The sequence below is a fragment of the Equus quagga genome, chromosome 2, assembly GCF_021613505.1.
Source record: "Equus quagga isolate Etosha38 chromosome 2, UCLA_HA_Equagga_1.0, whole genome shotgun sequence".
Classification (NCBI taxonomy): Eukaryota; Metazoa; Chordata; class Mammalia; order Perissodactyla; family Equidae; genus Equus; species Equus quagga.
Window position 1 is genome coordinate 181,084,880 of NC_060268.1, and position 26,797 is coordinate 181,111,676.

At 46.7% G+C, this 26,797-nt stretch overlaps 1 protein-coding gene across 3 annotated transcripts in view; it reads left to right on the plus strand.

Moving 5' to 3' along the window:
• The window catches only part of MGMT (O-6-methylguanine-DNA methyltransferase), a 293,105-nt gene that overhangs the window by 227,289 nt on the left and 39,019 nt on the right, over window positions 1-26,797 (plus strand). For all 3 annotated transcript variants that reach the window (XM_046652165.1, XM_046652166.1, XM_046652167.1), the window contains exon 3: window positions 14,794-14,954. In XM_046652165.1, coding sequence (XP_046508121.1) covers window positions 14,794-14,954 — 161 coding nt within the window. The remainder of the gene's footprint in view (window positions 1-14,793; window positions 14,955-26,797) is intronic.

Here is a 26,797-nt window from a genome sequence, read left to right on the forward strand (position 1 = left end):
GGGGAAGATCCCTGGAGGGCAGGCCCACTGCAGGACGGGAAAGGCAGTGGCCACATTGGCTGGAGCTCAGAGTCCCTCTGGTGGGAGCCTGAGTCAAGGCCAGATAGGAGGGCTCTGATGAATGCCGGATGCCGGGTTTGGATGTGATTCTGTGTGCGTGATGAGGAGTCAAGGAGGCCTTGTGAGTGGGATGGTGACATGGAAAAGGCAGGACTTTCGGAAGATTTATCTGGTTTGGGCAGGTTCTCTGGATGGGAGCAGAGTGTGGTGGAGAGGCCAGTTCAGAGGCTCTGGCCGTTGGCCATGCTGTGGGTGGGAACTGTGTATGGTGGCAGCGAAAATGGAAAGGAGATGAGCGCCGTCACAAAGCACAACCCAGCAGCATTTCCAGAGGTGCAGCGTGGGTCGTAGAAGAGTTTAGTGCCATTAGTAACAGCAGTAGGAACATTAGAAGATGTCACTGCATATTGAGTTGCGGGTGATGACCAGCGTCCAGCTGGCCATTCGAGCAGGCGGCTGGGAGGGGCAGGAGCCTAAGGGCAGCAGTCTGTGCCTGTCACCTGCAGACCCACGCCTAGTGACAGCCGAAGCTGTGAGAGTTTTGACCTCGGCCAAGAGTCAGGGTGAGGCTCAAGAAGAGGAGGTGCTAGTGAAGGGTGTGGGAGAGGTAGGGAGGAGGCGGGGCAGCGCTTTGAGAGGACCTGGATTCAGATGCTCCCCTCTCGTCTTGTGATGAGGATTAACAGGGTAGTGCAAGCTGAGCCCCTAGCAGGGTGCCCAGGACACAGTGCAGGCTCAGTAAAGAGCAGCTGCCATGAGTGACATAACTCCGTTATTCAACACCAAACAGATTGATGCCTCAGAGACTGACAGGGACCAGGGTGGTTGGAGGTAGAATTAACAGAGTGGCAACACTTAAACTAGGGGTTGAATTAGGATTTAAATCTGGGGGCATTACAGGTAGGAGGACCAGTGTGGAGCAATAGGGAATCTGGAATGAAGGGAACCACCTGGCAGGACAAAAGCTGCGGTCAGTTTGCCTCTCAACCAGGGTCCACAGCCTTCTTCTGTCCAGGACCAGACTCTGCCACAGCTACTGAGTTCTGTTATTGTGTGTGTAAACAAATGGGCATGGCTGGGACGCAATAAAACTTCATTTACAAAAATAGCTGGTGGGCCTGATTTGGCCCAAGGGGGCATGGCAACCATGGAGATCTTGAAAATCCTGTATGGGGACAAATGTGAGCCAAGCAATGGTTAAAATGCTGGATAGTTGTCAGCAAGGAGATGCTGTGGCAGCAGTTTTCGTACTGGCCCCGCATAAGCTTGGGGTCCGGGGTCTGAGCTAAGGGGCTGCAGTGGAAAGAAGGACAGAGAAACTCAGAAGTACATTCTGAGCATGAAATGGCCTGGAAGGGACCAAACGTGGAGTAGTTTGTGTGTGAATGGGGACAATCTGCTGGGAAAGCTCTGGGATCTCAGATGTCCTGTCGCTGGCGGTCCACCAGTATGGGCAGTGATGTGGCACTGCAATACGGTACCTGGGGTGGATAGAGCTCTCTGGCGAAGCTGGGCAGGGCAGTAGTGAGAAGTGTGTTCACTACATGGCGTTAACACATCAATGAGAAGCAAAGTTGCCTGCAGGCTTCTAGTTTCTGATAGATGTTTTTGTACCTGCACCTCTCCTGTGGTGTCCTGAGTCAGTGTTGACAGACCTGGGACGAGAAGATAGGGAGGACCCACACAGCCCTGGTCTCGACCTTGCTCCTCAAGCAGAGTCTCTATTTCCTAGGATCTGTGATTACTATGAGATGTTTAAATTTCTGATTGTGTTGCAGTTAAAATCTTTAATAATGAATATTTCAGTATTTACAAAGGTAAAATACTCCTTCTATAATGTTAATCCACAATTGGGAGGTATTTTCGTATAACAAGACTTCTCTTTTTTAAATCGCTGTTTCTCAAGCTATGATTTTCTTGAGCATCTGAGAGTCCTTTGAAAGGATCCCAAAATTACTCAGGCCTGAGACTCAGATCTAAGCCAAGGAGAATTAAGTTGGAACGGAGCACTCAGGAAGGGCCTTTGGGCCTCTGCGGGGCGCGTTGTCACGAGAGTGGTGACGGATGCCTGTACTGAGAGGAAGTCCTGGGCTGGGGAGGGCCTAGAGATTTGGGACCAGAGAAGGGAGGAGAGACTCCAGAGCATTAACAATTCCGTTGTAGTCGTGGTTGGCAGAATGGCATGGCTCAGAGACCAACGGTCTGACTTTGGGAACTGGGTGACCCCCTGTGGGGGCAGCAGAGAGAGGACATGCTGGCAGAGGGGGTGGGAGGCACGAGACCTTCAAGCTCCTGCCAGAAACGTTCTCAGTGGGGTCTTCTGCCTCTTTCTCCCCCTCTGCTCTTGTCCAGCTCAGGCTGGAGGGGCTCTGGGGTCAACTCGAGGCTCAGGCTCTGGGAAGTGCTGCTCCTGGCCCCGGGTTTGCATGCAAGGCTCCTGCTTGTCCTGGCTGTCAGAGAACACCTGTAAATAAATGCTGCATTGTTTTTGCTGGAAAACCCTCTGACACCCCCCTTCTCTCTTCCCCTGGGAGGGCTGTGAACCGGGTCCAGGCATGGAGCTTACGGTCCACGGACCCGCCTGCCTGCAAGTATGACAGCCTCCCAGAGGGCTGTATTGATTTTTTAAGAGGAGGAAAAAGGCATATAAAATTGGACTTTCCAACCTGCTTTGAGTAGAAATCAGTGCTTCCTAAAGGGAATGTTAACTGGCCAGCTTAGCAGCTAAAACATTTTCTCCCCCGTTGTCCCTCCTGGCTCTCCCCCTACCTCTGCTCCTCCTCCTCAGGCTGCCCCGGCCCCGCTTGCCCTCTTCCTGCTCTTGAAGGTAGTCGGGTTCTTCGCTGGTAGACTCGTGACTGGAAGACCTCAGGGTGTTGCCAGACTAAGTCTGAGCACCCTGGAAGGAAGACAAAAGATGCTGGGAGAGCAGCCAGCTCCCCGGAGAAGGGGAGGTGGGAGATGGCGTGTGTGCTCCGTGTTCCGAGTGATATCATCCTGCAAATTAAAAGTCTTGACTTCCAGTGCCAGTGACAATACTTGCTGAAGAAGTACAAATGTTTTCTGCTGCCTATAATCTACTTCTTGCAAATATTAGTACTCTGGAAAAAAGATTTATTTTAATAATGTGAGTTTTAGTTTTTTTCTGTAGTTAACGTTGTTTTATTACTCTATATCCTTGCCAGAAAGTGCATTTTAAGAGTTTCAATTCAAAATTAAATATGACCTCAGTGTTTTAAAATACAATTACATTAACTGTCCATTTAATAGTTGCTTAAGATTTTTTTGGCCACTAATGTATAGTCAATATACTTGTCTGATATTAAATAGTGTTTTCCACTATGCTCACCAGCTAACGTGTTCCAGCTGCAACAATAAACAGGAGAAGCAAAGCCTTTCTGAGAAAGTGAGCTGCAGAAAGTTGTTCCCAGATAAACTGCAGTATTAGATCATAAGCTGTGCTTTTTTAAAAAAAACTCGCTGTGTTTGATAATAGGGAGCTATCTATTATTTATTTAGAACTGTACAAACCAATTTACAAGACAGGTAATTTAGTGGCATTAATATTTATTAATGAGCCCAGTACACAAGTTAATGGGACTAAACCCCGTGGAGGTGAGTCCTCATATAATGCCTGCCTTTGGAAAGAAAAGAGACAGTGTCTTCAGAACATTGTTATTATTTCAGCATTTAAATTAAGATATTTTCTCTTGCTAAGATGAAAAATAATTTTCTTCTGAGTTGCGTCATGACAAAGGAGTCTTTAAGCTGTGTGGAGAGCAATTTCATAAACTCTATTGGGGTGAGTGTGTTTTAGCCCTGTTAGTACCAGAAGTGTTGTTTCTCACTGTGGGCTCACAGAAGGAAGAAGACCCTTCCTTAATGAAGATGACGAGTCAAAAACCTCCTGCCCTGAGGGCTGGGGGAGCTGTGCTGAGAGGGGCTGGGAGGAGAGGCTGTGGCTTCCCCAGTTCAGGCACGTCCGCCTTCCCTGCCAAGTGTGTTGCGTCTGGGATTCCCTGCCCCTTTGCTCATCACACATTCCAGAACTCCCAGCCGGCGTGGGAGGTGTGTGCTCCTGCTTCCCGGGAGTGGGCTTCCTTCTCGAGGTCATACAGTTTCCCCTAGTGTCAATGTGAAGGCAGCGCCTGCAGCAGGGTCTGCTGGTGCCCTCTGAGTGTCGCAGGTGGTGGTTGACAGGGGTTCTCCACACTAGGACTTCTTCCCTCCTCTTCTGTTAATGGCCCAATGGGCTCCTCTTGGCAGGCTGAAAAACCTGAAGGAGAAATGGAGGTGCAACATAAGTGGGCTTCATAACATGTGTAGGAATAGTTGCTGGAATTCAGTAGACTATCTGCAGCCATAGGATGGAGATAAGGCTCAAGTATTTGCTGTTTAATTTCATTTTTCTTTTGTTTCATCTCATTATGAAATTGCCTTATATCCGGAGTGGGGGACAGAACAGCCATGAAGAACAGCCCGCTTAGTTTTGTGTCTTCAAATCTGAAACACTTCCGGGTTTGACTGTAGGGTCCTATCAAATTGGAAGTGATGCCTGCTCTCTGGGCTTTAACAAAGTTCATTATTGGGCAGTCTGCTACAAAATTTGACAAGGCAGGGAAATGTAGCTTTCACTGTTTAGAAAATCTTTGTGGGTTTTTCTTCCCCCTAGGGAGTGGTTTTCAGCAAATTATTCATTGGAAAAATAAAATCTGAAATGTAGGTGTTTTTCAGTCCACATGCTGTAGTGGCCGCGTTAACACCGCTGCATCTCGTTTACTCATTCATTCAGCAGGCAGGCATTGAGTGCCAAGCATGTGCCAGATAGGACCCAGAGCTGGGAGCAGAGTTGGGGCCAGCTCTGTGACATTGCATAGTTCCTCTTTCAGATACCAGGAGCAGCCTTCATGGGGAGCCCTTTCATGTGACTTCTTCATGCAGCCCAGGCCCATACCTGCCTTAGCAAAAGACTTGCCCTGCTGGTTTGCCAAGCCACCTAGAACAGTGCTGTGGCCTTTATCATCTGGGCCTTGCTTCTGGAGGATTGCGACTGGGGAAGATGATGGGCCTGGGGCATTCTAAGACCTAGGCCTCTTACCTGTATAAAGGAATGCTGTGTATTGTGTGGACACTGAGACATTTAAATATAAACATGACCTTCCTTTAAGCGTGTGGGCCAGTGATACCCACTGGGCTGCTGTCTATGAGCCCAAGACCCTATAGTGTGGGCACCTTGTCTCTCTTCTTGGAAGTTCTAGAATATAAGAGTACTAGAGTCGACACTCAGATTCTCGTTGTCTTTGAATGTTAGTCCTGTGGATTAGGGGAAAGTTTACAGATGTTACCTAAACATAAAAGAATAAATCCCATATATAAATGCTATATAGTATATATCCTATCAAGAATAGAGCATGTGGACATATGGACTTTTCGTGATAAGTGGTGACCATTGTTTCCATTTCGAAGACCTGAGCAAGAGTACTTCAGTTTCGTGGAGATGGTCCAGAGGTTGGAATCAGACAGACTGTAATTCAAATCCTGGTTCCATCTCTTATGCATTGATGAAGTTATTATCACATAACATCTGGACCTCAGTTTCCTCTTCTAGAACATAGAGATGACAATACTTCCCTCAAGGGTTATTGGGAGGGATAGATATAGAACAGTTTTTAATTTCATCTTTGCCACATGTTAGGCACTCAGTAAATAGCAGGTATGAAATTTTATACAATGGTTGACCTTGCCTTGTTTTCATATAGTTGATCCTCAACCTTATTCAGTGGATCCCACCTTGCCAAAATGTACCGTGTTGTGTAACGGAGGTGTGACATTGAGACATCCTCTCAACTGTTACTTCTGTAGTCAGTTGCCTTGACTGGCTGACCTTGGCAGTGTTTTTGAGAGAGTCAGGATATTAAATTGCATGGTAGAAAACCAATCATCTTTTACCCATCTTGACTACATGCCCTGAGATTTTCCCATTCTCATGTTACTTACTTTTTCTCTTAACACTTGTTTATTGTAGAAAGCAAAGGCCATCTCCCTGGTGTTTCAGTTCCCTCAGGTCCCTAAAATCTTATGTCCCAGAGTGGGCCATTGTTTGAAACCCATGACTTCTTTTTTCCTTAGGTGTCCTTGCAAAACTTTAATGGCACAGAGCATGTAATGACCTTCTGCACTTTGGGAAGACATTGATTTTCCTTATCTTGGCATGTGGAGGAAGAAGTCTGATTCCTCTGTCTCTCCCAAGCCTGTAGTGGCTCACACCCTCAGCAGAGTAGAACAAGGCCACACAGACGCTGTGAGGGCATCAGAAGGGGCAGCTACAGAGAGTGTCCAGGTTGGCCCAGCAGAGAGAGACCAGACTGTAGAGGAGGATGCTCAGAGCAGGTGACTGCTGCTCTGGGCCACATGCATTATAGGGTTATCCTGAAAGGCACTTGCAAGTGACCAGATGCCCCACTTGAAATCTACATCCAAGTGTGAGACATCTGTAATTCTTGTTCAAGGACTGATTCCTTCTTTGTCTTTTCTTTTCTGGAAGTGGGGAGGAGAATTGTTGAATAATGCCAAGTTACCTAACCCCAAAGATTGAGAAAAAGTACTCTTGGGGGAGTTGCGATAATTTGATGAGACTGATGGAATGATTCTAAAAGTTTTATATTTCTACAGATATTTTTCAACAAATTAACTAAATTTATTCTCAACAGAATTGTAATAAAGTACTTAAGCAGCAATTTGTTTAGGACTTTTTATTCCTCTTTTATGTGAGCTATTATTTCTTTTCTAAACTATTTCATTGCTAATGTATAAGCATTTTGTCTGTAAGAAGCTAAATTAAGCTGGGAAAGAGGAATATACCCCTCACGTATGTGTGGAACCTTACAAAGCCTCTTTGTTCACAGCTTTGGTGGTGAGAAGCAAACGCAGCATAGACATAAGGCTATTTGAACTCTTTATTTGCCACATTTACAATATTAATAACTGCATTTCTAGAAGTTGTCACATCAAGTAAAAGATCTTCATTCCAGCCTGTCTTTTGGGGCCAAATTGAGACTGGATGCATGCATTTAATAAATTGTAGTCTCAAGTAGTCATTTTTGTAAATAATTAGTTTCAGTGAAAGAATAAGTTAGCATATTGTATGCATCTAATGTTGCAAATGTACATACAGCAAACTTTGCTATTAATCAACAGTCAAGCACTGCAAGTGGGGTCTCATACATAATGAATTGTGCTTAAACCTCATGGGTTTCTTGATAGAAAAATAAAAGAAAACACAAGTGTAGTAAGCTTTTGAATAAAATTTAACTAGATTGTTCTGCATCCTGTAATTGTTTTGGAATCATTAGGGACCTGATAATTCATCTATAGTTTTGGGGTTTTTTTATCTTTATCTGTCAAATAGTAGAGATTTTTTAATGATATGTTAAAGTGTTGATAAAATACAGCTTCTCTTTTAACAATTTGAACATTTAGAGGAGAAAGTAAATAGGATTTTTTCAGGCATTCTAGACTGCCAAATATGCTATTTAAATTATCTTTTAAAAATATGTTAAATTATTGCCAGTGTATTTTTAAGAATCAATTTTTAGAAAGAAAAAATATACAGTTCTATGACATGAACCTTATATGGGAGGAGTCGAAAATTTACATAAAATTTTCTCTGTATTTTTGGTGGATGTTTTAAAATACAACAGTAAATTCCTCTGTGGTCTTGTTTAGGTTCTGACATTAATTTGAGCCCCACATTTTGGGGGTTTAGGATGCCCATTAAAAACTGAATATCCAATTTAAGCAACATACCTATGACCACCCAGAAAGTGAGTAATTTGGGGTCCAGTTAGATTTTAGACTGCCTCTTCCTCCTCCTATTGTTGACCTCGGGACGTGAACCATTGATGGCCTGTGATAGGATCTTAAGTGTAGAATTCATGTTCAGGGTGTGTGATTGTGGGATGGAAGGCATAAAGCAAGGGGCAGGATTTATGTCCACTTTGTTATGAATCACGCAGTAAAAGCTCAGTGATGGTTTGCTGCGCTGTCAGAACTCCAACTGGCCTTCCAGTTGACTTCTGTCTAAGCTAGGAATGGGCTACGTTCATGACTTATTTCCCTGTCCTGTGTGATAAGAAGTCTCTTCCTTTTGTACAGAACGCATCTTTGAAAACAGGCACTAAGACCAAACACATGAAAGTCTATCAGTGAACGCATGTGTTACGAGTAGAGGAACTCACATCTCAGAGAGTTAAAATATGTATGTAGAGATAACTTAAGTATGTTGCTGATATTTTATCTGTTTATTTTTCCTTCTTTCACGGTTGAATGCATAGTGTTCTTAGGATTGTGGGCAAAATCAGTGAGGTGACACAGGCGTTCTTTAGAACAGCACCTGATACGCAATAAACACTCAGTAAGCACTGCTGCCATCGTCATTGCCATGATCATTAGCAACAGGGAGGCTCTGGTGTGTCGATAGATGCAGCCTTGTTGGCATGCCTTTTGTTTTTCTTCTTTAGCTCATTGTATAGTTTGAGATCAGTGTTTCTTATTATGAGCATCAACACTTTTAATTTTCCTTTTTCTATTCTATGTCCTAATAAAACTCTAGAATATTCAAATAATTGCACAACTCTATCACACGTACATGATGATATTGCCGAAACAACTGCTGGCCACCAGACAGTGTCACAGCTGTCACTTTTGTTGTTCACTCATCAGATGGCCTGTGACAGCCATCATTGGGGAGTGAAGGGCTCCTTGGGGGCATCCGTGAAACATAAGAAGTTGCTCCTACCTCTGCGTCTTCCCATCGCCCTTCCGGCCTGCCTAGTTGGATACCAACCCCAAGTCAGTGCTCTTGCCAGTGAGCCACGTAGATAACAGGTCCTCAATAAATACTTGAATCAGACTACTGGATTTGGTTGGAATATAGAGTTCAAAGGCTTATTCAGCCTTCTCATTAAAAAAAAAATAAAGACCTTTATTGATAGCAGGTAGCATAGTTTATTTCTTGTCCTTAATCCTACCACCAGAAAAAAAGCATCTAAGCCTTAGCAAAAAGGACAGATCCATCAGACACACATTTAACAGAGATCTGTTAAGTCAGACATAACTGTGTGTTTACCAGTGATAGTTAACAAGAGTCTCCATATAATGTTTATGAAGTCACCTCTATCGCAGTTTTAAATATTTGCTGAGGATGTGTGCCTTCCTGAGCCTGTGAGGTCTGGCGCTCTACCCTTGAGCCTTGGAGGCCTCCCACCCTCCGCGCCACGTCCCGGAAGCCAGAGAAGGCGAGATATGCTCAGCTTGAGCAATGTATCTCATCTTATGGGTGTCTAAAATGCTCCGGGCCGAGGCTCCGGGCTCCTCCTCCCACTAAAAGTTGTACCTGAGTATCCACATGTTTTATGCAGACTGTCTCCCAGCCTTGCTAAAGAACACATCCTGAGTCAACTCCTGCCAAATTCCAGATGAACTCAGAAGAATATGAGTCTTTGGAACTCTTTTCTTGGGTGGCCTTCCAGTGTCACCAGTTAACGTTCCCACACCAGAAGACTCAATTTCACCCTACGAAGAGAGTTGTTGGAAAAGTACTAGGGTCAAAAGAGAGGCGTTTGAATGCACAGCACACTCAGTCCAGAGTGTTACACAATCTACCCATGGGTGTAACTGATGGTGCTAATCAGATGTAACTTAGAACTTTTGGCCTGTTTTCTTAGATGAAATGGGATTTAAGCCAAGGCCATGACATTTTAATGTCTTTGGGGAGTACAATTCATTCAGAAATGAGGATTTAGTGATTCTTTGCTGCCAGTGAAGTCTCGAGGCTCCCCAACATCCGAATATCCAAATCTCCAGCCAGGCCAGTTGAGTTTTAAGTATTGAGCACGTTTGTTGTGTGGGAGGGTCCAGAAGACATGGTTCGGGGAGTGTGCCTGCACCTTTCCTCAGGTCCTGCCAGGCACACGTCCATACTTGATGCAGTTTTAGACCTTGAGCAGCGCTTTCTAGGGGGCCTGGCACTCTTGCCCAGCGCAGGCAACTCACCCTGCAGCAGAGCGCCCTGCTCCCACCAACCTGAGCCCAGCCTTTGGCCGCCCCAGCTGGTCACACAGCACCTACTGGGAAGGGCCAACTAGAGCTCGGCAGAACTTCCCATGTGGTGTGGACCTTTGTCATCTGGGGCCATTTCATTTAAATTTGGCTTAGTCACCTTCTAGTCTCCCAGCTTCCCTGGGTGGGATGCTGTTCCTTCACTTTCTCATGAATGTCAGTGTCTTGAAATGCAAGCTTCTTGCAGATGGAAAGGACAATGTTTCCTTGGAGACTTCTGTGCCCATACGTGTGAGGCTGTGAAGTTGTGGGTGTTCCGTTGATCTGTCTAGGTAAGGCACGTGGCCTGCTTTATTAAAAACATCTCAGAAGTTTGTTCTGGAGTGTTTCACCCACTTTTCTCTATCCTGGTTTGGGCTGAAGGACAGGTTTATATCAAAACAAATCTGAAATAACTGTTCAACACCAGAACATTCTTTCTCCAAGCCCCGGAAGGGAAGGGGCCCGGGCTGCTTCTCACAGGTCACAACTCCACGAGAACTTCACGCAGCGCTTTCTGACACACTTACACGCTGGCACTCATGAGCTTCCCCTGACGGCCGTGCCCTGTTGTCCCATTTCTTCTTACAGAATCCCAGAGATGGCCAACAGTTGCATATTTCTTGAAGAAACCCTTAAACCAAACCCTATGTGACTTTATGTTTGCTGTATTAAGGTACCCAGTGCTCTCCATTGTCATATGTGAAAAAGCTCAACGAAGCCAAATTCATTTTCCAGCCACCAGTCAGCCTTCTCGTGCCAAGTTAAAACAAAGAAGGTAAAGGGCTCCAGCGTCAGGATATTGGACTCAGGAATACTCTCTTTGATGACAGATGACATCCTGGGAGAAGGTCTCAGGCAGATTGTCTCTGATGTCCCCTGTGTGTTATCCTGGCTGATTTCAGGACGAGGTCTTCTCTTGTCTCCACCTGCAGTGCTGGCTCCCGGCTGCTTTCCTGGCGGTGCCCAGGCTGCACCGTCTGGGCTCCCACACAACAGTGCACTCCTGGACACCATGGATTGGCCACAGTGGTGGGGGAGTTGCTGGGCTCCCAGGGAAGACTCGGATGTGGGATTCAAATAAGCGTGGGCCACAGAGCCAGTAATGACTGGGGTTTCAGGGTTCGTCGGTAGGGAAGCCTGGAGAAACTCCTCCATAATAAGAGCGGCCGTTAGTGATGCTGTGGTACTGTCACACCACAGATCTTTCAGGGATGAGCCAAGCGAGGTTGGAAGAGAGGGCAGGGCAGAGAATAAATTTCATTTTATTGTAGAAATGGAAATTTGTGTCATGGCTTTAAAAATCTGGTTTTATGTGTGTGTTTAATGCCATTCATTTTAAATGTAGTATCATAAATCCTTGCTTCAGAATCAAAGCTGTTTAATTACATTTCACCCATGAATAGTTATCTAATGCCAATAGAGAAAGAGTTAAAAAGGAGAACTACAGAGTAAATCAGAGGTTGAGATCTTTAGCACAAGCATAAAAAATCAATTTAAGATGAATTTTACTACTATAAAAATGCTTCAAATATCCTCTTAAGAGGGGGAAATGCTAGGAAACACAGCTCCCATTTCAATTCCCTCTGCAGCACAGAGGAAGTGGCCCCCAGCGGGGGCAGTGTCTCGGGATGCCCGAGCCCACCCGTTTCATTTCTCTCAGGGGTGTCTGAGGACGGGGTTGTGACTCACAGCAGAGCAGGTCAGTGGTGGGTGCAGAAGCCTGCCTCTCAGTGGAAGATACCCATCTCCCAGGGTGCATGCTCCTTACCCAGGCACCCGTTTGCTGGGTGGGTGGCCAAGCAGACCCCGCCAGCCCAGACCACCGACCGTGGCCTGTAAGGTGCTGGCCTTTGCTGCATTCTCCCCCAGTGCCCTGACGCCAGCTAGCTCTGTGGGGGCACAGGCCCACGTGCTGCAGCGCCGGCGTCTTCAGGCGGTCCCCGTCCTCTCTGGCCTCCTCAGGAGGAAGGCTCCCCGCAGGTGAGGGTGGTGGTGTGGACACCTAGCTCTGCTCACCTCTGTGTGAGCAAGCATCCTGCAGAGGTGGGTGTTAATGGTGAGGTGCCCACTGGACTGTGTGTCCTTTGCTCTTTGTGGAAGGAGCCCTAGCTTACCCTCAGTGCCCGTCTCCTCACCCTTACTCTCCCTCCATCCCCAGGAGCAGGAGGGCAAACAAAGCATGTGACATATTTCTCTACCTTTCTTTTTAGATATCATCAGGATGCTGTTTGTTCAGTAAGTAAGGAACAGAGGGAGAATAGAGCAACTGAGAATTTCTCTCTGAAGTTGAGTAATATTTAAGCCAAGCAGGTTCTCCTTCCCATGACCAGACATCGCTAGTGGAGAGAGATCAGGGTGATGGGAAGACAGCGTTCCATACCCACGAATGCCTCTGAGAGGTCATTCTGCCGCCTGGTTCGCAGGCCCTGTGCTCTGCCTGTGGAGTGAGCCCGAATCCTGTGGACCTCTGTGACTGGGCCCCACCGGAGCCCTATTGTTGATTCAGGGTTCAGGCCGAGTGAGGGCCCATGTGGACTCTCTCTTGCCGAGACCCAGCAAAGGCGGCCGCTTGGAAAGGGTCTGGGCCTGCTCCGCCCAGTTGTGTTGTTGGCAGGATCACCTGACTGGCCAGCTCTACGGGACCTGGGTCTCAGTAATCCCTCTCTGCTGGTCATCTTGGGGCTCATTTCTTCTTTTTCCATTCCTTCCCTGGTTCCTTCCTTAACACTATTTATATTGACAGCTCAGAAAGCCATCCCTGACCCCCCTTGCATTCCACTGTGAAAAACTGTAAAAGGGACCTCCGTGCATCCCATCTCAGGACCTCAGTGAGACTCCTTACCTATAAGGCACTGTGACAGAGACTTGGGTTCCGGGATGGGATTGTGGACCAGACCCTGCGTAGAGGTTGTCACTTGCTCCCCATGGCCTGTAGGGTGAAGTGCACACAGATCTGGATCTGCATTGCCCTGCGCACGCTGGGGTCTCTCTCCTCCCACACAGGCACAGTCAGGCCTGTGCTCCGGGGCACTTCAGCCACACCTGTTGTTCCTGTACTGGGCCACATTGCCGAGGGAGTGGTGGCCTCTCCATTTCACCTAGACCCTCATAAGGGCAGTGAGTATGTGTCGAAGAAAGGTAGCCTGTGGGTCGAAGTGCACGCACCAGCCCCACCCCCAGACCCCCTGCCCTCGGGACTTGGGAAGGGAGGTGTGAAGGGTTCAGGGCAAGCTTCTTGCACCCACCTTACAGTGGCTTTTCTGCCTTCCCCCAGAGGCCTCAGAAGCTGCAGTATCTGAAAAGAAGACTAGGGAAACTCTACCTGCTAGGCCTAGAAAGCCACAAGGAAGCATGCCATGTGCCCGGGGCCTTGGAACGTAGGGAAGGAAGGTCACCTGAAGAAATCAGACTTAGTGCCAGTGCTTCTGTGTGTGTGGCATCCTGGGAAATTGAAGTAAAAATTAGATCCATCATAAAACTCTAGGGCTGAGAGGCAGCAGAAGAGAACACCTCCATAGGGACGTTGTCTCAGTCTAGTGGAGCACGTCCCCACAGAGCCAGCCCCTGCTGAAGACGAGCAGTCAGCTCCATGCGAGGCTGCTCTGGATCCCACAAACGGAACTGAGCACCCAAGTAGAAGAAACAGCACAGCCATGTGAAGTGAGTTAACTGAAATACGTTGATTTCAACTTAAAGAGAGAAAAGAGAGAGTAGCAACTGTAATCGACAAACCAGAGGATTTGAAAAAGAAACAACTAGCAGTCCAGGCATAAAAGTCGTAGACTGTAGTGGGAATCACAACTCTTAGAATGACCTGCTCTCAGATCACGCTCTCTGAAGCCTGAGGATCAGTGGAGCGAATCCCCTAGAAGGCAGCACAGAGTGGTGGAGAGTGGCTGGCTGTGCTATTCTTCTGTTGAAATGTGGGGGGAGGGTGAGTGATGCAGTCTAGTTACTTTAATAGTATTTCTTGAAGTTACTTTCCCTAACGAATACTTGGTGATTTTAGAGATGAAAATAGATGCGAATAGACGTCTGTTCGTCTTATGGGGGCAGGCACACACCCACTTGCTTCTGTGCTTGTCATCCCTGCTTTGTCACATCCTGCTTCACAGTGGACTGCAAATGTTCAGAGCCCCGAATGAGAGGAGCATGAGTACTGGGACGTTGCTTCCTGGGAATCAGCTCCTATGTTTACAGATGAGTTGTAAAGGGGCACGTGTGTACAGTGACGGATGGCAACTAGACTTCTGGTTGTGAACACTGTGTAGTCTATACAGAAGTTGAAATATAATGATGTACACCTGAAATTTATATAATGTAAACCAGTGTGACCTCAATAAAAAAATTAAATAAGTAAATAATAAAAAGAAAAACTAAAAAAAAAGAAAAAGAAAGCAGGTTTCTTTTTTAAAGCTGAAGGTGGAGGCACAGATGAAGTGACTCCCAGGCACTCATTCGTCGTCCTCCCCTAGTCCACCTTTCTGCAATCCCATCGCACACTAGATGAGCCATGCGTACCTGTGAAACATCTACGGGCTTTTACCCATGTAGGTTCGGTGGGTGTTTGCTGTTCGGACGTGGGGAGGCAGGGCCTACAGGTTTACTAAGCTCCTGTTATCATTCTTGCAGCCCCATGGAGGCCCCTCCTCCTCCTGAGCTGCTCTGCGGTCCGGAGGACGTGGCGGAGCCCCTGATGCAGTGCGCGGCCTGGCTGGATGCCTACTTCCACAAGCCTGCGCTCCTCACAGAGCTCCCCTTGCCTTCTCTTCACCATCCCGTTTTCCAGCAAGGTCAGTTAACTCAGCCGTCTCACATGTTTCCTTCAGGGAGCTTGACTTATTAACTATCACTTACATCACAGCTCATTTTATTGACTGTACCAAGTTGGTATTTTTACATCATCTAAACAGAGACAGCATGTGGCCACGCTGTAAGGACAAGAGTTCGCCATCTCCACCCATTCCAAATGGTTGTGTTAGTTTTGGCACGTGGTCACATAATTCTTGGCAAAGGCTACAAAAATGATGCATGCAGATCAACCCTTGACTCTCGCTGGCTGAAAGGTTTAAATAGGAACACATCTGAACGGCAGTACATTTTTCAATAAGCTTATTGTTAACTTAAGCTATCTGCTTGCCAACAGCACAGAAAATGAGCCTCGTACATGGACAATTAGCTGCTTCCATAAACTCAGTCGGTGACACTTCCATCAGAGTAGGTAGCAACATTTTCTTGAATAAGTTATCAATTTAATTTCTCAAACTTACCATAAGTAGATATTATATTCTTAAGGCATGTATTGAGAACTCGTTGCCTAAATGTAGTATGCTAAAGGCACACAAAGTCTGTGATATAAAAACATTTTCCCGGACATTTCCCTTTAATGTAAAGGAGTATTTATGTACGAGTATATAAGTGTGGATGTGTACATACATATACTTAAGGAAAAAAATTACCCTGAGATTTTAGGTAAGGTAAACTTAAAGCAGTCTTGGACTTGAAAATGGAATTTACTAAGTAAGTTTAATAGTATTCTGCTGCTATGATTTTCAGCAGAAACAAACTTGAACATGGAGTAGAGTTTTCAGGGGAAGGGGATAGAGAAACTCCTGAAAGTTCAGCTAATACCTGACTTGACTGACAAGGTCAGACAAATGAACAGATAAATCCTTGAACATTTTTGCACGTAACGCCCTGAAAGTATACAGCCGTAATGAACAGGATGCCTCGTAAGCCCCGTGTGTCATCTAGGACTGTCCCTGGAAAGTTTCTTTCAGTGGGGGCTCCAGAATTCCTAGAGGGGCTCTCCAGGATGGGGTGTGGGAGCAGGAGTGGGCCTTCGCACACTCCACACATGTCCGGGACCCTCCATCATCTGCGTTTGTGAGCAGGGCGCCCCCACACGCCCGCTCAGCACTTGCACCTGCTCAGATCCCCCTTTTCCCGGCGCCGCGAGCCGATGGCCTGAACTGAGGCTGTGGGTGACGCTGCTCGTTGTGCGCCTTCCGTGTGCCAGACACAGGGCGGGATCTCGCTGTTTGGTCTGAGGAGCTCGGAGATGTGGTTTGTTTTTAAAGTAGAGGCTTGGGCATCTCAGAGCAGATAACTCCTCTATCCTCTGCCACCGTTTGGGGGTTACTGCTCTGCCAGGGAACCAGAAAGGACTGCCAAACTGTCTGTCTTCCTCTTGCAGTCCACCAAGTCAGTGAGCTGGAATTTAAGGTTTTAAAATTTTCAGAACTGAAAGATTAAAACCAGGGCAGAAAGTATCTGTAATCTAACGTGGGGTGGGAGGGGAATGAGCTTGTAAAGTCCCATCCTCAGGGTTTGAAGAGAGTTGGGACTGGCCACACTTACCTGCCTTCTGGCTCTGGGCCTGCACCAGCCAGGCTGTCACCTCAGCCAGCTGGTCATGGTCATGGTCCATCAAGGCAACCAGGACGAGCTGGAAACAGCCACTGGGGTAAGGAGAAAGGCCACCCAGCCAGACCAGTAGCCCTCCTCCTGTAGGACCAGCCCCACAGTGCTGATGGGCACTTCTGAAAGGGTTGAGGTCCCCTCTAGCTAGGTTGGGGTGGGGAGCAGCTTCTAGCACCCTCCTGGGGGCAGGGTCCCCTGGACCAGGCCCGCCTGCTAACAGTGGTTGCTGCAGAGCCAGGGTTTCCCACGCCTCAGCATGTGCAAGCCAGGTTTTTCTAATTTAGCTCAATCACTTACTCCCGGCAGGGACCAGGTGTGGGGATTTTATGGTTTAAGAAAGGAGGTGGTGGACGGTTACAATACAATTGCTAACACAAAGTTAATTGGCACTAACCCCCGCCTGTGGTGACACCCCCTTTCTGTCCAGCAGTACTGGGCTTTGCTGTCTTCCTGTGTTGTATCTGGTAGCCGGTGAAATCACGGAGAGTGAGGAAGTCCCATACAAGAAAGATCCTCAGACAGCCTCAGTGCTCCAGAAGCTGTGGATTAGTGTGAAGAACTGGGAGCAATGGGTACATTTTAACAGGGAAGAAATGCTTCCTAGACAAATTCTATTTTCTGTGCATCTTAATCTTTGAACATGAACATGTTTAACATACTTTTCCATATCATTTTTTCATCCTGTTCTTCTAAGATTTAGACCAGATCTACCTATTTCAACTTGTTTTACAAAAAGTAATAGTAAGTGAGCTGCTGCTTGAGTTCAAGCACGTTTACCTGCCAAACTTGTGAGCTCCCTGTCCCGGCCTCCGCCGTCTGCTCCTCGGCCCGGGCGCAGCCTGGCCTGCTGGTGGAAGCCCCTCCGGGCGTGGCAGGACCCCCTTTCCTTTTCAGGTCCCGCTGCGAGATGAGCATGCTGTTCACCCTCTCTTTCTTAAGGCTTGTCACAAGGGTGTTTGCTAGCTTGAACCATATGAAATTACCATTTTTGTACGTTAAAATGTCAAATATTGGAGATTTCGTATGATTCAACTTCTTATCTTGGAGACTTTCCAAAGCTTGGTTAGTAACAGGTTAACTGTCTGGTATTTCTACCACGGAGCCTTGAAGCTATCTTTCCTGCCCGGAGTCTGGATGTCTCTGGGGCTGCCTTTGCCCTGGGCCAGGACAGCTGGGGTTTCTCTGTGGGAGAGGAGGCTGCAGTGCTGCGAGTGGGCTTCGTCGAGCTGAGGAAGTTCAGTCGAATGGTGAGCTGTTGAATAAGGTGTTCTCTAATTTTTCATGAGAGTGATGTTTTAGTAGTAGGATGTTTTCTTTGAAAGAAAATGGTGTTTCCTTTTTTGTGCTTTTTAGTTTTTGGGTTTTCCTCATCTTGTTTATTAGAAGTGTCCAGGGAATCATTTCTCTGGCCGCTCTGTGATCAAGAGCTAGCAGTCGTGTAGCACAGTGGAAGCGTTTTAGAGAGGTCGGGCCTCCCTATAAACCCCTTGCAAAGGTCCATTTTGTTTATTTTGGGTTTATTTTTCTCCAAGAAATAGTTTTTTAGTGAAGCGTTTATTCTTGAAATAAACCTTTACCTAATGTTTCTTTCATAATGAAGTATCATTTAAACTTATTTTCTGTTAATGCTTCCTAACTTCTTTATATTTACTTATTAAAAAAATTTAGCTTCTTTGCATGGTATGCATCTTAAAGTAGCCCTAGAGGTCAGTGGCGAAAGCAGTTAGAACAATAAACATAGCACTTTGCGAAAGCAGTATTTCACAGTGAGTTCAAGAAAAGCAGAGCTGCGACAGACTGAGCTCGGCTCTCCGCTTCAGAAGGGGTGTAGATGCTTTCTTTGTGTTCTGAGCCCCCTGCTCATGGAGACCCTCCTCGCGGTGTGGCTGGACAGGCTGCAGGTGGCCGAGGAGATGGGCAGCAGGGCCGCTGACCCAGGCCTCTGTGCCTGTTCTGCCAGGCTGGGGTGGGGCTACCCCGGGCGCCCAGCGAGTCCCCTCCCCAGGGAAGGGCCTGGGCAGACCCCACACGAGGCAGCCCCACGGCGTGAGGTGTGAGTAGTGGTGGACCTCAGCTCGTCCTCCCTGTGCCGTCTCACAGACGATGGTTTTCAACAGATGAGTTCTGAGTTTTCTTTTTAAAGTGACTGCAATGTTCCCTTTTAAATGAAATATTTAACACTTTAATAATTCCTTCGTCACAGCTATTAGCTTGTAGCTATGAAATCCAGTTGCATGACAGTAGTAAAATCTGCATTTTTTAAACCTGCCGGCTAGAAGTAAGTTTTTTGTAACTTCTATTACAGAGCCTCAGAAAGGATTCTCGCATCTCTGTATTTCTGTTGAGCCTTTTTGAAAAGGGCCTCTACCAAAAGCTCTGCCAGCGAGTTAGGGGAGAGGCCCTGCAGGGTGAGTTAATGGTCTCCCCACTGGGGCCTGGATGCAGTTCCCCTGCGCTGGGTGCCTGCTGCCAGTGGAGGCAGGCCGACCACAAGGAAGGGAGTAAAGTCATTGCCTCAGGCCTTCACCGGAGACAGCCCTTAAAACTGAACATCCATCTCGGAGAGCCAAGCAAGGGTGATGGTCCTTGCCTGCCACCCACCCATGGACACAGCACCTCTGCCCCTGGCTGTCACTAGTGACCACGAAGCAGCCGGCGCACCCTGCCAGACCCGCAGGCAGGCTCCCCAGAGGGAGCGCACTGAGCCGTCTTCCTCTCAGTGTCTGGTGTTCTTCACATCTGCTTCATGAGTCGTGAGTCCAGCCTGAGTTTGTCTGCAGAGGGTGTTGCAGGAAGTGGGCAGTTTTCTCTAGCCTCCCCTGCAGATCCACAGCAGTGGCCGCTTTGTGCTTGCAGGCAGTTTGTACTGATGTTTTCCCCTGAACTTTAAAAAAAAGATGACCAATTTAAAGAGAAGAGCTAAAGTAGGAGATGTGTTACGGGTTCTGGTTGATAGCCATCACTATTCTCCCTTATTTTAAATGAGGGCTTACAAAGATGGTTGACCTTGCTGAGATATTACCTGGTGGAGCTGGAAGGTGTGTAAACCTTCCAGTGCATGCTTATTGATTAGAACAAGCTAACAACACTGCACTTAAATTAGGTGGGAAGGAAACAGCTGGGGAAAAGGTACTTCTTTCAACCCTAGAGCTGCTGAGCTGCTCTTCAGGGAGCAGATGTGGAGAGGGGGTCTGAGGCCTTCTGAGGCTGACGCTGGGAAAGGTGAGGATGAAAAGACGGAATCAAAAGCCTGCGATGGATGGCAGGCCACCAAGTTCAAGGTGCTGGGAAGATTGTCAGATGTCTCCAATCAATGTGGCCGCTGCCAGGAGTAGCCCCTCTCCTCTGTTATAGGCAGTAAAACCCAACCTGTGTTTGTGGTTTAGAGAGAAAAGATAAGCGGGAATGTTTAAGAACCAAAGTGGGGCAGGAGTCAGTGAAAGCGAATTATCTCCAGGGCATAGAGTGAGCAGTGGTCTTCATCAGGGACATTTCAGAACGTGACTAACCATCTCCATGAATCCCTCCCCTGTGGAACAAGACAACCAGCCCCGCCATCATGCTTCCCTTTTCAGAGCTGTTCACAGGAGAGCGCCACTTTCTTCAGTCGGTCCCTGCTGCCCATGGTGTAGGCTCTGCTTTCATGGGACCAGCAGCTGGTGCATATCCCTTTCCTAGAGGAGAGGTGCACCCCTTTGTGGGCTTATCGGCCTCTCCTGGTTGCCTGGCCCTGTCCGCATTTGAATATTTACATCACTTCCCTCAGTGGAACAAAAATGTTAGATGACCAGAATTCAGTGTCCTGGGTTGAGGGTTTCTCTGGGTTGGGAGCTCCCAGCTGGAGCAGAAAGGAGCATTGTTTCAGCAGGGTGCATCTTCCACAGACCCCCCTGAGGGGTGGTGGCTCTTGTTGGCACCAAGGCGGCTCTCCTGGTTTGTTCTGGCTCCATCTGTGTAGGGCTAGCCCCATGGATCGCCTGTTCTGGCCAAGCCAGCTCAGAAACGATCAGCGCACTTCACCGTTAGCTCTTTAACTTGACTTATCGACTACATTTTGGCATATTGGTGAATTCATGGGCCAAAGAGCCTGAGGTTCAGATTATATCTTCATTCGTTGTTTCATATATTACGCAGTTTTCTGCCTGGTGATTGTCATCATTACTTGTGTATTCTTTGCACTGTGCAACCATCTTGGAGAGGGAGAGAGTTTTTAAAGTTTCAACTATGATTGATTCAAGCAAACAGCTTTTTCAAGTTACTCTTGTATCTCGGTCCCTTCATCTGGGGGTGTATGTATCAGAATGCTCTAGAAAGCTTACTCACTGTTATGCCTACAATTTCTATACTTCTCACTGCTCCCCAAGACACATCAAAATCTTAGGACAAGGAAATATATACATATATGTATTTATATGTGTGTGTGTGTGTGTGTATATATGTATATCGCGTATTTTGAGAATGATTGCTCTAAAGAAATTTATTAAAATGGATCCAGCTCTTAGGACTGTTTTTGCTATGTACTTTACCCTATACCAAGTGTAACATTCCTAATTTAATAATGATTTTTGTTTGAGACATGTAACTGTGCATATTTAAGAAGTGGTTTGCTCTTGTAATTAACAACCTAAGTAAGTCCTAGGTTATGCATATGTCTACCTGATCTAGACCTTTGCACATAGCCAGGTGAGAAGGTTGGAGAGCCAATATATCATTCATCTTTTTAATTTGGAAAGAGTGAGCAAGATGGGCTGCACATCAACACCTCTACTGTCAGGTTATGGAATCACATCTGGTCGATGCCCCCGAGTGTCTGAGGACTTGCCAGGTACTGGCACTTTGCCAGGACACCCCAGGGTAGAGTGTTAGCAAAGCTAACCAGAGCCTTCAGAACGTATCTGGATATTTTTGGCCAAAAATGTGTTTTTTCTTTGAGATAGCCAGATGAGTGAATCTCTAGATTCTTCTGGAGACCCGTGAGCAATGGAAGTGGCCAGTAGAGGGGATGAGGTTGCTTCACGTTCTGGATACCCACCTGCTTCTCCGCATATGTAATGCAGATCCAGTCCTGGGGTTGCCGTGGTGGAGTTTAGATAGTCACGTAACTCACAGTGTCGCCTTACTCGAGGGAGAAATTGTAGTAAAATGCCCACCCCCTCCTGTAGAGGTGAATTTGGTCTATGGGTAACAGCTCCTGAGATGCTGATAGTCGTTAGAACAGAACCACAGCCTGCTGGACCGCAAGAAAATTCATGGTGTCCCTGTGCAAAGAGCCCTCTGACTAATCAGTAATTACCAAGGGCTCCTGGGAAGCCTAGTTAAGTGAAAGCTTCATCCTAAATCTAAGAGGTGGTCAGATCCTACGTTCCCTGAGGTTTCCATGAATCAGGCAAAAAAAATGAACTTGAGAATGACTTCACTCAAGGCCACTGAGGTCACACAGTATAATTTAACCAAGCTTGAAAGGTAACCACAAGGACTGTTTGAAAGTCAGCTACTTTCAAACCTTGTAGGATAGAAGTAGGGTCGCTATTACAAATAGATAGTGCTTAAATAATTGAAATTATTACAAATGCTGCTTTTATGGGAAAATAGTCAAATTAAAATGTAATTGTTACCTCTAGCATAATAATTAAACAGCAAACCAGTGAAAGTTTTTGTTAAAAATAAAAGTCATCCTTATTATCTTGACACACTTACAAGGGCCATTCGCCATATCTGCCTGTTGGACTTGGGTGTACTTCACTTCAAGAAAGGAGTAGGGATCAGGTTTCTGCCTGCTAGGAAATGTAAATTGCATTGTCCCTTTCTTCAATAATTTTTCATTTGAAATGGGCTTTGAAAAATAGGAATTTTCTATCAAGTCTACGTTTTAAAGTCAAAAACAGACTTTTCACTTAAATGCACTTTTGAAATTTTTATTGCCACTGTAGTCATTAGACACATGTGTGCTGTTTCCAAAGAGAATGTTTAAATATTTTTGTTGTCATAAAATGTTGTATATTCACATTTTACAGGCAGTGTTAACGCATTTTGATATCATCCTAGCAATAACAAATAGAATTCTCTCTCCTACCTGGCTTTATAGAGAAAACGATGTGTTAATAAAAATATACATAGAATTGGGCTGTAAGTTATCAGTATGTTAAGTATGTAAATATTGATATAAAATTAATGTCAGCAATGCTGTAAAGCCATCTGTGGGAGCCAAAAGTGTAAAAACTATTAATTTGAATGCTGTAGCTCACGATTTTTACCTGCAGCCTTATGTTCAAGCTAACTCAGAATATAAGATTTACGAGGACACGTTCTCCTTTTAAGGTCGTATTTCACATGTCAGAATAGACAAATCAGATATTTACATGGCGGAGAATTGTCTCTCTTGGAGGTCCGAGGCCGGCAGCGTGGCTTTCCTGAGCACATGGGGTGGAATCACCAGGGCAGAGCGGACCTCTGGGAGGCTCAGCTCACTGGGACGCTGTGTGATGTTTCAATGCCACACAAATTCTTCTGAAGAAGAAAACTGAAGAAAAAGGTAGAGGAAAAGGAAGTCTTTTTAGCTCTTAAATACATCACTCAGTTAGTGAAGTCCAGGTCAGGTTTTTTCCTACCCTCCCAAATGTGTATCTCTACTGAGCCCTGCCCCTCGCCAGCAGAAGAATAGACAGTATCTCCGTTACTATGGCAACTACTTTTCCTTTTCTTGAGTACTGCTGTTAATTGTTGTGTGAAACACATACTATGTAAAGAAGAGGACCTACCCCAGACGTGTGTGTGTGTGCACGCATCGTCTACTTTCTCTAACAGTGCACTCTCCTTTCTCAGCTGGGCTGTGCTGGTCCAACAGCACCATTTTCCCTCTCAGCCTTCCTCGGACAGCTTGAGTAAGACCCAGCCACTGAGCTTAGGAGACACAGGGCTCGTTGCTTGGCCGAGACATACCTCTTCATAGGAAATTTGCATCTCTTCCTCTTTTTAGAATAAAATATGCAAGAACCAACATAAATGGCATAACCGCACCCCCCCTTTTCCCCAAGAATTGGGCCTTTGATGTTCAAGAGCAGCTAATATTAAAGGCCGTCCCTAGCAGGCTGTAGAAACTGCACCTATTTATGACAAATGTAAAACAGCACAAATCTAGCTGAATATGATGGTATCATTAGTTTGTGAATCGCATCCTTGAAAATAACTGTGGAGGAGCCAAATCGGTTTAAAAGAAGATAACAAAATGGTTTAAGCTACTTAGGTTGAATGCCAATTATATTTTAATATTCAACTGAGCATATTTTACTAAGAAAAAAGGCCGCGTTGACGCATGCATAACTCATTGGCAGCGTCGGCCAGCTGTGCCACTCTACTCTCCGAATCACTTTGTGCATTTTAGTAGCATGGTAATTTAGTAGAGAACTACCTGAGTGATGGCATTTTCAATGAGCAGGTAATCTACAGAGAATTTTTATATGGTTATGAGTTCTGTGCTTCAGCCCGGCAACACAAAAATACATCAAGACCAATTACGGTATCAACTTTCAGTGTGGTACCCTCGCCACGCAAGTGCATGTATTTCTGCCCCAGGCATTTCAAATTGCATCTAATTTGAAATCTTTGGGGTTTTAATTAAATTTCAGAATATATGGAATTCTTCATTAGTACCTGCTCTGAATAGCAGATTATCCTTCTCAGTCTCTCGTTAAAGAAGTCGGCTGTGGTAAATAGCATGTTCAGGAACTGATCATTTGTGGGGCCTGGGTATTGGAACAGAAATAGTGAAATGCAAAATAATATCAAAAAGATTATTAGTCCAGGGAGAGTCTCTTGATTTGTATTTTAATGGAATTTTACATTTCTCTTAATGATTTGCAAATTGTCCTCTGATTATAAGATGCATTAAGCTTTTCATTTTAATGGCAAAGACACAGCCATTAGCAGAATTTTTTTTCTGTCTTCTTTTTAGAGTGCTACCCTGCAGCAGATAAATATTGAAACCATTAACACCTTTTGATGTTCGGCACAGCCTGCATCTTGGGCCCACGCATGGCTCGCCGTGGTCTCTCGGTGTTAACACCTGGCTGGGGGCCCCCGACGCTTCACCTGGCTGTGTTTCCTTTTCTAAAATGTAGGATTTTAAAGTTTTCATTGGTGGTCTTGTTTATTTGTGTTAAAGCTAATGCATTTAAATATTATTAATGGCCCAATTTGTATTAATAAAAGCTGTTCTCATCAGTGTGAAGGTTGACGGTGCTCACAGCTCCTGCCTCACTCTGCTCTGTAGGCTGGAGGGAGGGAGAGCTGAGCCGTGCGCCTGTGGAGCATTCGGAAAGAGTCTTGCCCACCACTCTGGAGGTTTTCGTGTGGATCCATGTGTGGTGAGAGCTGCCCAGAAGGCCGCGCTGACCACAGTACAACCCCGAGAGCAGGCCCACTCGCCTTTGGTTTGGCCTCTGAGCTGATGTCTTGGTTTTCAGGCCAAGACTTCTCGTCCGTACAAAATGTATCTGATTTATGTGATCAGAGCTACCAGGCAAAAATCCTCTCTTCTGCACCATCCGCTGAAGCTCTGGGCTCTGGCCTGTGATGTGGCCACCGTCTGAAGGCAGTGACTCTGTGGGCTGGTGGCTCGTTCTTCAGAGCCCTGAGGACTCCAGCAGCCCTGTTTGAGTGTGTGATGGGAAGACCAGAGCCACCTCCCTGGTGAGCCAGGCTAGGCCCGTGCCCTGCTGGCCTGCTTCACTTTAGGCCAAGTCAACTGACCCAAGCGGTGTCTATGCGGCTGGGCTCTCAGTGGCCCTGCGAGGGCTGGGAGAGGCCGACTGGCTCTGTGCCCTCCCTGTGGCTTTGCCCGAGGTGTCGTCTTCAGAGATGTCTGTGTGCTGCGCAGGCGTCCTGTTACCACGAAGGACCCTGATTTTGTGTCAGGGCTGTCAGGTGGCGTGCTCGGCCTGTGTGGAGTTGGGGAACGACCAGTGGCAGCTTCTGTGCTGTGTGAGGGGCTGCGGTAAGTGCCGCCTGGTGTGCAGGTATCAGTGCCATCTCTGGTAGCCTGGGATCCTCAGGAAATTGGCTTGGGCTGCCGTGACAAATGCCACAGGCTGGATGGCTTAAGTAGCAGACATCTATTCTCCCACAGCACTGGAGGCTGGAGGGCCAGCATCAAGTTGGTTGTCTGTGAGCCCTGCCTGCTTGGCTTGCAGATGGCTGCCCTCCTGCCTCCTCTTCACATGGCTGTCCCTCTGTGCACAAAGTCCCCTGGCATCTCTCTGTCCTTGTCTCCTCTTCTTGTAAGGACATCAGTCAGATGGAGGAGGGCCCACCCTAATGGCCTTGTCTTAACTTAGTCCCCTCTTTAAAGGCCAAATATGGTCACATTCTGGGGTACTAAGGGTGAGGACTTCAACTTACAGATTTGTGGGGCACATAATTCAGCCCATAACAGCTTTTCTAAGCCTCTGCTTCCCTGTCATTAAAGTGGGGACAGTGGTAATGCTTGAAAGTTGTCATGAAGGTGAAATGAGACCAGCAAAGACCCAGGATGGGGCCCGTCTGCTGCCTTCGCGGCAGAGTGTTTTCTGCAGCAACGCAAGACCCCTGGCCCGGGCTGGTCTGTTGAATTCAGTGCAGGCTGTTGTTCTGAAGTGCTGTTCTGGGCATCCAACAGAACCCACCGAGAACACCCTGCCCCTTGTGCTTGTGATGCCTCATGGGTTACAGGACCTATGGCTGCTGCAAACCCCCCACTATTCAGAGAGGACAACTAAGTCGTGAAGCCAGCTGGGACTGTAACTGGAAAAAGAACTGCTGTCATCTAGTCACTGCAAAGTTCTAGGCCCCAGTAAACGGCCACATGAAAGGACTTCTGGACTCTAGGACAAGAAGGTCAAAGCACGTGCCTGCATAGGCAGGCGGCCACACACAGCCACAGCCGAGGGTGCGTGTGTCCACGAAGAGCCGTGCCCATTTCCAGCACCATAGACACTCTTTGTTGTCAGTATTCCAATTTCGATTCGACTGCCGTGGTTTCAGGCCATCCTTCTAAGCCTGGCTTCTTGCTCTGCAGACTAGAAGGTCGGGGGATGTAGGATCACAGGCCAGCCGACTCTCAAGGCCAGATGTGCAGAAAGGCACTCTGGTGTTTTTTAGTGAATTCCCAGCATAACTGTTTTCATTTCCTTCTTCATCCTACAAGGAGAAGAGACCAAAGCATCCTGTTAACGAAGAT